At 39.3% G+C, this 12238-nt stretch overlaps 1 protein-coding gene across 5 annotated transcripts in view; it reads left to right on the top strand.

The window, feature by feature from the left end:
• The window catches only part of PRKDC (protein kinase, DNA-activated, catalytic subunit), a 324360-nt gene that overhangs the window by 136998 nt on the left and 175124 nt on the right, over positions 1-12238 (top strand). For all 5 annotated transcript variants that reach the window (XM_085898246.1, XM_085898245.1, XM_085898249.1 and 2 more), the window contains 2 exons: positions 768-946; positions 10411-10579. In XM_085898246.1, coding sequence (XP_085754372.1) covers positions 768-946; positions 10411-10579 — 348 coding nt within the window. The remainder of the gene's footprint in view (positions 1-767; positions 947-10410; positions 10580-12238) is intronic.

Raw genomic sequence — 12238 nt, 5'->3', positions numbered from 1 at the left:
TCCAATATGGCCGCCATACCACGTGACCTACGTCATCAAAATTTTCAAAGTATAAACTTCAGGTGGAGAGTTATTACGTGTTTAAGTTTCATTGAATTTCATCCAAGTGTTGTTTTCATTTTATGACATTTCAAAAATGGGTGATTTTCAACTTTGGGGGGCGCTGGGGGCTCACTGGGGTCAAATACAGACATAGTATAAATATATTGGGAGTCCCCTGTTTATGTGCTATCTCAATTTGTCATTAAATTTTTTCAACTCTCATTTGCATATTTAATGAGGCGAATCGGCATCATTTTAAATCATATGAATTATTTTTCGATTTCGACCAAATTAACAACTTAACATTCCCATGGAACAATGCAAGTGTGTGCAAAAGTTTGAGGCTGTCGTGTTATCCGTTCTGGAGAAGAAGATGTTTTTAGGTTTTGGAGAAAATCCAATATGGCTGCCATACCACGTGACCTATGTCATCAAATGTTTCATAGTATAAACTTCAGATGGAGAGTTATTATGGTGTTAAGTTTCGTTGAATGTCATCCAACAGTTTTCCCTTTCAGATCCACCACAAAATCGGTCAGTAGAACATAAAAACGCCTTTAATAATAATAATAATAATAATACTAACGAATTCAATAGGGCTTCAGCCATTTGGCTTGAAGCCCTAATAAGAATTTGTTTTGAAAACTGTGCTGTTGCTGCTGCTGATACTGAATTTCTTCAAGTCCCATTTTTCATATGCCGTACAATGCTTTCTCATTCCCCAGCACACCGAGGCTGTGTTTGAGTCATGGCTCACCTTCCAGTTGTGTTGCTTGCGTGCATTGGAAGTTATGTACCTCCGCCTCCCATGTACCGATTTCCATGGCTCATCTGCTCGCGTTTGCTGGGCCTTTCAAGATCCACCAGACCCTGAAGGAAAAATCCTCTCAAAAACCATGATGAAGTGAGCGTACTGACATATCGGCTATTTGATAATGGAATTGTGATGGGTTAAGTTGATGTGAAAATTATTTCTGTGTGCAGAAGGAGACTCATTAAGAGGACCAGTCTGTGACACAAATTTCTCCAGAATAATAACAGAGCAAAATTAAAACTGGTAAACCAGTAATCCCGGGCTTCAAGGCGTGCCTCCATTTTAACAAATTTCAACACTATCACCCACATGATATGGGTTTTCCGAGTTAGAAAGTTAGTTCAAGTCTGCAATGGGGCCCAGCTACGGGGTCCCTCATGTTATATCAATGAAGGATTGAAAAGCCCATAGCAATACATGATAAAGAAAGAAACTTCACATTGGACAAATCGAGGCTGGACAAATTTTCAAGTCCCCAAAAAAGTCCAATAACTCCACAATTGCATATTAATGTAAATGGCGAACTTGTAGAACGTTAAAATACCTTCCAGAATTTGTGGTCACTTTTTGTCTATCTTCTTTGGTTTTCATTTTACGACATGTCAAAAATGGGTGATTTTCAACTTTGGGGGGCTCTGGGGCCTCACTGGGGTAAAATACAGACATAGTGTAAACATATTTGGAATCCCCTCTTCAAGGCCTATCAGAATCTGTCATTAAAATTTTTCAACTCTCATTTGCATATTTGGCATATTTAATGAGGCGAATCGGTATCATTTTAATCACATAAATTATGCAACGATTTCGACGAAATTAACAACTTAACATTCCAATGGAACCTCGCAAATGTGTGCAAAAGTTTGAGGCTGTCGTATTACCCCTTCTGGAGAAGATGTTTTTAGGTTTTGGAGAAAATCCAATATGGCCGCCATACCATGTGACCTACGTCATCAAAATTTTCAAAGTATAAACTTCAGGTGGAGAGTTATTAAATGCATAAGTTTCATTGAATTTCATCCAAGCGTTGTTTTTATTTTATGACATTTCAAAAATGGGTCATTTTCAACTTTGGGGGGCGCTGGGGGCTCACTGGGGGCAAATACAGACATAGTATAAATATATTGGGAGTCCCCTGTTTATGTGCTATCTAAATTTGTCATTAAATTTTTTCAACTCTCATTTGCATATTTTGCATATTTAATGAGGCGAATCGGCATCATTTTAAATCATATGAATTATGTAACGATTTTGACCAAATTAACAAATTAACATTACCATGGAACTTAGCAAATGTGTGCAAAAGATTGAGGCTGTCAGATTATCCCTTCTGGAGAAGAAGATGTTTTTAAGTTTTGGAGAAAATCCAATATGGCCGCCATACCACGTGACCTACGTCATCAAAATTTTCAAAGTATAAACTTCAGGTGGAGAGTAATTAAATGGCTAAGTTTCATTTAATTTCATCCAAGCGTTGTTTTCATTCTATGACATTTCAAAAATTGGTCATTTTAAACTTTTGGGGGCTCTGGGGGCTCAATGGGGTCAAATACAGACATCGTATTAATATATTGGGAGTCCCCTGTTTATGTCCTATCTAAATCTGTCATTATATTTTTTCAACTCTCATTTGCATATTTTGCATATTTAATGAGGCGAATCGGCATCATTTAAAATCATATAAATTAAATACCGATTTTGACCAAATTAACAACTTAACATTAGCATGGAACAATGCAAATGTGTTCAAAAGATTGAGGCTGTCGGATTATCCCTTCTGGAGAAGATGTTTTTAGGTTTTGGAGAAAATCCAATATGGCCGCCATACCACGTGACCTACGTCATCAAATGTTTCATAGTATAAACTTCAGGTGGTGAGTAATTATCCTGGTAAGTTTCGTTGAATTTCATCCGACGGTTTTCCCTCCAGATCCGCCACAAAATCGGTCAGTAGAACATAAAACGCCTTTAATAATAATAATAATAATACGAACGATTTCAATAGAGCTTCAGCCATGCTTGAAGTCCTAATAAAATAAATTGAAAGTATATATATATATATATATATATATATATATATATATATATATATATATATATATATATATATATATATATATATATATATATATATGTTTGGAGCCATGTTGTGATTCGTATATAATCGAAAGGTTTCAGAGTCAAAAGTGGATGGAAACTTGCAATGTTACCCTGATGATGCTCTAATGCGGGCGAAACCGGTCGGTGACTGCAATTTTCGTTCACTTGTGACAGCTTCTGACATGTTATTACATTTAACATGATTGTAATTTGCTCTGTGAAAAGCTCTCTTCCGGGAGCCGTAGGCATGGCTCTGCATCGTGACGTCACGGCGTTCAGCTTTGGTCGGAGAACGGGTTTCACAACATCATTACTGATCCCGAACGCATTCAATTAATGGCTCCAGGTATGTTGTGGTTGAGCGAAAGATAATGTTCCTGCATGGCAGGCTGGGCTTATCGCTGCCAGGATATGCAGCAAGCTCTGTATGGGACACGATCCTGGCGCTCACCACTCACAGTCTTCTTCTTCTTCTTTCGGCTGCTCCCGTTAGGGGTCGCCACAGCGGATCATCCATATGATCCGCATCGTGATTTGGCACATGTTTTACGCCGGATGCCCTTCCTGACGCAACCCTGGTCGTCTCTTACGACACAGGGATATGGTACACCTATTTTAACCGGGGTATACACTGGCCCAGTATACTGGTACTCATTTCGCCGACCTCGGAAGGATGACAGGCTGAGTCAACCCCCTGGTGTATTAATTCAGTGGCCCAACGGGGCTTGAACTCAGGACCTTTTGGATCCCAAGCCGCTGCCCTAACCACTGCGCCAACACCAGGCTGCGCTCACCACTCACAGTTTGGAGCCATATCGTAATTGGTGTATATATATATATATATATATATATATATATATATATATATATATATATATATATATATATATATATATATATATATATATATATATTATCCCTGTGTCGTAAGAGGCGACCAGGGTTGCGTCAGGAAGGGCATCCGGCGTAAAACATGTGCCAAATCACTATGCGGATCATACGGATGATCTGCTGAGGCGACCCCTAACGGGAGCAGCCGAAAGAAGAAGACGCTATATATATATATATATATATATATATATATATATATATATATATATATATATATATATATATATATATATATATATATATATATATATATATTACATAACAGCCTGGTGTTGGCGCAGTGGTTAGGGCAGCGGCTTGGGATCCAAAAGGTCCTGAGTTCAAGCCCCGTTGGGCCACTGAATTAATACACCAGGGGGTTGACTCAGCCTGTCATCCTTCCGAGGTCGGCGAAATGAGTACCAGTATACTGGGCTGGTGTATACCCCGGTTAAAATAGGTGTACCATATCCCTGTGTCGTAAGAGGCGACCAGGGTTGCGTCAGGAAGGGCATCCGGCGTAAAACATGTGCCAAATCACAATGCGGATCATACGGATGATCCGCTGTGGCGACCCCTAACGGGAGCAGCCGAAAGAAGAAGAAGAAGAAGATATATATATATATTACATACAGACAGACGGAGTGAACCAGTTCTTTAACCCCACTTTGCGCTTCATGAGCGGGAATAAAATGACACCTGGACTCAAAATTGAGCAGCTTGATACCAAGACCGAGAATATCAAGATCATTATGTCACAGAATTTGTGTCTTCATCTTCCAAATAGGTTCATAAAAGCAGGGAAATAGAGGTTCAAACCAGTGCACTTTCTGCAAATATCAAGCATTGGAGCTTTCCACCTCCCTTCAGCCTCCATCCATCTTGTTTCGTTGACTTTGCAAATACCACATATACATTTTCAGATGAAACCATGATCGTCTCAAATTTATAATTTTGCTATTCCTGAGCACAACAAGGATTTTGATTGAGTTCCTTTTTACACTTTGATAAGTTTATTATGTGTCATTAACGATAAAATAATTAATGTATATATTCTCTTGAATAATTAAATAAGCTCAACTGTTTTTAATGAAGTAATTATTTTTGTTTATTTTACATTAAATTATAGTAGTTTACACTTTATGTCTTTAACAGCTTTAACAGTTTTCATCTATTATAATTGTGCCACTTAATGGTGTTTTTTATTTTTATTTTTCTTGTGATGCAGATTCATTCTTACAATTCATGTCTTTGTTCAAGTCAGACTAACTATAATAGTTTATTCAGATATCCTTCCGTTTCTGACCCATCTACCAGTCGTGTGGCTTCAAGTGAACCTTTGACACTTTTACACCTTGCTGCTATGCACCACTCAACCTGTGTTGATGACCTTTTGTCAAATTCAGGCGGTGACACTGTATTTCCATGTAATTTACCCATCCCAGTTGGGCCATTGAGAGCTAGCTTGCCCTCAATTTATCCTGTTCCTTTTCCAAAGTGTGCGGAACACAATGGTACGAAGGTGAACAATCGGGTGATGAGTGTACGTATACATTTAGTCAAATCAAAAGGAAATCCATTTTTTTTGGCCGATGATAATCCAAATTATTCTTTGATGGTTTTTCGAAGCACTAAGTAGAGGCAGAGGTTTAAAACGATGACGATGATGAGATATGAGCTTATTGCTGAGAAAAAGATACACGTGTAGCATTTCTCTCGGGCTTAGCAGCACACCTAAGACCATGGACTCTACTAGTCAGCCCGTGCGGGTTAGTCCAGCCATGGTCTGACGTGCTGGTCTGACTGTACTGAATCCTGTAGTGAGGCAGTGTGAGCCAAACTTATTCTTTTATGAATGAACTACCACCACTCGCCACCAACTTTCTCCAAGAGGACGACAGAAATTGGTATGAGATGCAAGTGAGAACCTACAGAGTTGACAAGTTGCCTGGTCCAATTGCCTGCTGTGATGAGAAACTCGGCCTGCAGTGGGCAAAAGAGGACACGGCAGGAACATCTGCCCACCTCTCACTGGTGTGGTAAAGGCTGTGTGTCCTGTTTTCATGCTACCATGGTGGAGAATCATGGCACTCATCATAAGTCAAACCTGCCTTAGCGACCACCTGTTCATAGTGGCCACTTCAATTTCCCCCGCAGAGATAACGTGTTAAATAACCCGTATAGAACAATCACCTGTTTAATGCAACCAGCGACCACCCGGTTTGCTTCCCTTCGTAAACTCAAACCTGTATACAACGGTTATTGATTTCAATGTAAGTCGGTAAATTCAGTCATCTTTGCAAGCGTAAAACAGTTTTCACACAAAACACGCTGACAGATCTCTTGGAGATCTCTGATCGATACCAGACTGGGTGGTGCAATGCTTTGAGCATCCTCTCCATGTCTGGGAGGTTGGCGGTTTGAACCCCGACTGACTCGTACCAACTACTTAAAAATGGTATGTGCTGCTTCCTTGCTTGATGCTCAGCATTTAAAAGGATAGAGCACAGACAGACAAACAATGCTGTGCAGGCAATGGCAAACCACCCAGTATAAGCGGTGAGAAAAGCACCACCACTGTTGTGACATCTCTGGTGGCTGTGTTATCATTTAATAGTCCTGTGTTGTCTTGTTTGTGTGTGAGTGTGATGTGTGAGTGGCAGCTCCATCACAAGATGTGTGAGTGGCAGCTCCATTATGAGCCGGATATGAAATAAAAATTTAAAAAAATCGAGTTTTGGTGAACGGAACTTTCAAGTTCCATATTTCAGTGGATTTGCGTTTTCTCTTTCATCAATTATGTATGCTCACTACTATCGTGTGCTCTGATTTGGATTGCGGTTTCAATCTTCAAATTTCAGTGGGATAACAAACTCTGAAATTCGTCCTCTGAGTAACTTGGGCTCTGGCATCTTTCATGAATCCCGGGAAGTTATCACGTAATCAGCTGTTGGAGATATACATAGAGGTGATACGATGAGCTGCAGAGTGATCACCGAGATGCTCAACATTCGAGGTCATCGCCACGGAAAGTCGTAGATCCAAAACATCGTGAAGAGGAAAGAGGCTGGAAGGCAGAGTTTGAGGGCAATGGTCCTCTTTAACGGAAAATAAAAATTCACAAGACAGGAAACAAAGAGATCAGTGCATTGCTCTACAAATGGTTTAAGGAATCAACTGTGAGAATGTTCTCTGCTCCAAGAGGAGGCCCTTGACATCGCTAAGCAGCTCAAGGTTCACGACTTCAAGGTATCCATTGGGTGGCTGGAAGCTCTCAGGAGGAAACATATCATCGTCTTCATAAAATGAGTGGTAATAGCAGCGGCGTTGACAGTGCTATAGTGGAGGAATGGAAAGTAAAGGTTCCTGAACTTTGTGCTGGTTTATGACCTATGTGACATCTACAACATAGATGAGACTGGCCTTTTATTTGAGGCATCGTTGGACTCGATGCTCCATATTAAAGGTGAGGACTCGGGCTGTCCTTATTTTTTTTTTCGGAAATTTCAAGGGGCTAACCCGAATTTAGGTTGATATTTATGAGATATAAAAATATGAACCCGAAAAAAAATTTTTTAGGGGTTAGGGTATGCAGGGTATTTTTAGATCCTCGTGGAGGATCTCTAAGTCTTACTCACGCTGTTGTTCTTGTGGACTTTTTTGTTTCACAGCCTACAGTTTTCATCGAAACTTCCTGAAACTTGGCGTATATATGTAAAAATACCCTGGGCAGACAGTAACCATCTCTGATTTTGAAAATTCCTCCTAGAAAAAAAAGTTATGACGTCAAAATATCTCCGCTAATGGAAATTGCCTAAAAAATTATCTCCGAAACTAGGCAAGCTTTTTGAATTCTCTTTGCGGGACTCGAACAGGGCATTAGCAGAGATTAATTACCGCACATATGATACATCACTATGACGTCATATCAATTTTTATGACGTCATTCCTATTTTTTGTCATTTTTTGTTTTTTGTTTCATTTGTTTCACAGCCTACAGTTTTCATCAAAACTTCCTGAAACTTGGCATATATATTATGTAAAAATACCCTGCGCAGACAGTAACCATCTCCGATTTTGAAAATTTCTCCTATAAAAAAGTTATGACGTCAAAATATCTCTGCTAATGGAAACCGCCTAAAATATTATCTCCGAAACTAGGCAAGCTTTTTGAATTCTGTTTGCGGGAATCGAACAGGGCATTAGCAGAGGTGAAGTACCACACATATGATACATCACTATGACGTCATATCAATTTTTATGACGTCATTCTTATTTTTTGACATTTTTTGTTTCACAACCCAGAGTCTTCATCGGATCTTCGTGAAACTTGCCATGTATATGCAGAAAGCCCACGCGCAGGCAGTAACCATCTCCGATTTTGGAAATTCTTCCAAGAAAAACAGTTGACGTCATAATATCGCCGCTGATGAAAATCACCCATACCATTATCTCCGAAACTAGGCAAGCTGTTTGAATTTTGTTTGCGGGAATCAAGCCGGGCATTAGCACAGATAAATATAATTTATCGCAAACCTGATACATCACAATGATGTCATATTCATTTTATGACGTCATCATTAAGAAGATGAGGAACTTAGCTCATTCGAGCTTGTTTTATATATTGTTTTCTCATAAATATCAACCTAAATTCGGTTTAGCTCCTTGAAATTTCCGAAAAAAATACAATAAGGACAGCCCGAGTGAGAACTGCTCCGGTGGGAAACGATCCAAGGAACGTTTGACTGTGATGCTGTGCACCAATGCTCTTGGTGAGAAGGAGAAGCCTCTCATCATTGGAAAGTCCATCAAGCCATGCTGTTTTGGAAAGCTGGAAAGGAAGGATCACCCTGTGGATTACGACGTGACAAGAAAGCATGGATGATGAGTAATGTCTTTCAACAGTACATGAAGAAACTTGATGAGAAAATGGGATGCCAGCACAGGAGGATCTTGATGTTGCTGGACAATACCCCATGCCATCCTCACCTAAAACTTAAGAATGTGAAGCTTCTGTTTCTTCCCCCGAACACCACTTCAAAAACACGCTGATGGATCAAGGGATAATTTAGTCATTGAGGCTGAAATTCAGGAACAGACAGCTGAGAGGCATCTTGCAAATACTTGAGACCGAAAGAGACTTGGCTGGACCAAGCTGATTCGGCAAACTGATGTTCTGCAAGCCATATACTGGATCCATCATTCCTGGAGGGATTTCGATGAGCATCCAGAAGTGTTTCAAGAGGTGTGGAATTGGAGCTTCAGATGCCAATAACATGGACGCAAATGAAGATGAAGATGAGGAACTGGACTCCACCTGCAAAGACACCATCCAGATGTCTCTTCATGAACTTGTGGCTGTATATGCTGGAACGCAACAACATCTGACAATCAGCTGGCAGCTATCATCGAAAATCTGCAGTGCAGCCTGGCTGATAATGCGAGGATGAATGAAGAGTAGGAGGATGAGGAGGGGAAGGAGAAGGAAGATGTCACTTTACCAGCAGAGAACAAGATCAAGAGCATCCACAAGTTTTCTGCAAGCCTCGCCGACATGAAGGCCTTTGCAAGTGAGCAATGGTCGCAGTGCTTTGCTGGAGAGTTGCATGCAGATGGAGGAAAAGGTTGAGGCTGAATTATTTAAACTGCACCAAACTTATATACAGACGACGCTCTTGGACTACTTCAACAAAGTATAACGCTGCCTGACTGCCAAAATGACAGAGTGAGATGTGAATTAATCTTTTTTTTTTTTTTCAAATGAAGAGTAAATAAAGGTCACCAAGGCAGGTTTGCTTACTGTATACATTTGGGTACTTGTGCTTGAATATTGTCTGTGTGGCGGCCACAAACCTGTACAGAAAGACCACCTATCTATAAAGGTCGCTTTTTCGGTTTCCCTTGAGTGGTCGTTCAATACAGGTTTGACTGTATGTGTAATATTGAAATTTGAAGCATTACTTTTGTAAAATACAATCATTACTGTTTCTTTAATAAAACATGATCATTATAACACCTTTTATTGATCAAAATATGCCAATGTGACAATAAATATTTATTTTCAAGGTGGCCTCAGGCTTTTGCATAGCACTCTGAATATTACAAGGACCACATTCATGTGTTACATGTCTGACTTTCTGAGTACTGAAAGCACATTTAGCTGATGGACTGCTCTGTTCTTTTCATTATTTTCTTCCCAAGATACTGTAGTTTTGAAGGTAAGAATAGTACAGTATCAAGCAAATTGATTTCGCAGCATGAATTACTTAATATATCGTCATCCCCCATAAAAGTGTTTAAACTGCCATATTTAAATTGTAAAAATTTAATTATCCAACTCTACATTATGAAGGAAATACAGCTTAACTTTAAAAAAAAATCTTCTCTCCCCCCCCCCCCAACCTTTTCTACCTCTCCGAGCTTAGCTCCACATGTACTAAAGTTACGGTTCTTTACTGTGTTAAACTTTTAACGCTTTACTTGGACCTGATGGATAATGGTTAAGATTGCAATGAACATGTTTTTTGTTTTTTTTAGTACTTACAAAGAAAAGAGTGTGCATTTACTTGGGTGTATTTGTGCTATAGGGCATGCTACAATTTGTACACTGAAAATATGAGTGGTGAAACACAGCTTTTGGAGTTGCGGCGTCAACAGCATTGCGCTGCTTTTTGCTGTAACATTGCTTTGCTTTCTGCAATCTCCAAGGAACCTCGTTTCTTCAACAGATTTATTTTTGAGGAGATACCAGGAAAGGTGAGTAACAGTACCTAAATGTCGGAGCGGATTGGGAACTTAGAACAGCCCTGAGAAATATTCTGATAGTGGCCCATGTTGTCTATCCGAGAAGAGTAGTTGGATAATCTAATTTTCAGTGTCCCTATTCCTACTTATTAACCTCCGCCATCTTCGAAGATGGATGGAGGTTACTGTTTTCACCCCTTTCTGTTTGTTTGTTTGTTTGTTTGTTTGTGAACAGTATTACGGAAAAACTCCTCGACGGATTTCGACGAAACTTGGTGGTGGGGGGGGGGGTTAGGTATGATTCAAGGATCATGCCATTAAATTTTGGACCTGGTCCAAAATCCAATATGGCCGCTATGGCGGCCATTTTGAAAAATAATTTGAATTTTTTTTTTGCATTTCTACATGTTTTAAGTGATTTCCAACCCCCCCCCCAAAAAAAAAATAGTTAGAGAAAAAGAAATATTTTGCAACTTTTTTTTCAACAAAATTTCGATTTCTTTTTTTTGCATTTCTACATGTTTTAAGTGATTTCCAACCCCCCCCCCCCCCCAAAAAAAAATGTTGGAGAAAAGAACTAAAACTGTCAGCACTGTTGACGTCATATTTAATGAATAAGATATAAGGTTCACTTGAGTGACCCAGCAGTATTGGCGGCGGAGGTTTTGCACTCTCCCGAGTGCTCCCCCTCTCATTTAGTTATTGTTTTTGTCATTTTAGACAAATGACAAAGAACTCACGATTTTATTGTGGTTTTATGAAATGTTGTTTTTCCAAATACTGCTTACTATATTTACATAACAACTTAAAACATTAATCATACTAAAATACGCAATTTGGTGTCTGTCTGTCTGATCGCCATACATTCGGTCATTACTTATCCAATGTCATGCCAAACTTGACTAGAGGATTAAGGGTCACATGACGGAGGTTGTAGTGACTTCATTTGCTCCCTGCCCAAGGAGGTTTTCCGCCTTGGGTGAAATCTGCGTGAAGATGTATAGATAGCTTATCGTGACGTTTTTCCAAGGGCGCATCCAATAACAAATGTAATAACAACACAAATGATAATAGCATAATATTAATGTTATTACAAAACAATATTAATATTAATAATATCCTCTCCCCCTCCACAAGGGGTTTTTTCCTCCTTGACAAACCCTGTGTTAAAGTATGTAAATAGCTTTACCATGGTATTTTGTGGTGCATCCCTACCAGAAGTAAAAAAAAAAATTATAAGCCACAAAAACATATGATTGCCTTTTTGAACAAGTCACCACTGCTGTTTAACACAAACCTGAAAGTGAGGAAACCCGACGTTCTTGAGGCATTATATTGTTATTTTTGCCTTCCCCACAGACTAACTGACCAGAGCTGAGATCTACTGTTATCTATGTATTCCAGAGAGGATAATAACATGACTTCCTGTGGCTCCCATAAGGAGTGGGTGTACTATTAAAATAACAAGGACAAATGTGTCCAAGAGTAGCGTCCTAAAGGTTTTGTCAGCTTAAAAAGAAAACAAACAACAAAAAAAAACAACTTCCGATATTTCGTCACGTGCCTTAAGTCAATAGCGAGACCCGTCATAATGTATTTACGTATTTACGATATATAGTGTATTTACGAAATAATGTATTTACGAAATTACAACACGATAAATGGAATAAT

The sequence above is a fragment of the Eptatretus burgeri genome, chromosome 10 (assembly GCF_056783735.1).
Source record: "Eptatretus burgeri isolate ZD-2024b chromosome 10, Ebu_testis_v1, whole genome shotgun sequence".
Taxonomy (NCBI): domain Eukaryota; kingdom Metazoa; phylum Chordata; class Myxini; order Myxiniformes; family Myxinidae; genus Eptatretus; species Eptatretus burgeri.
Note: the sequence above shows the minus strand (reverse complement) of the source record. Positions and strands in the feature narration are given on the sequence as shown.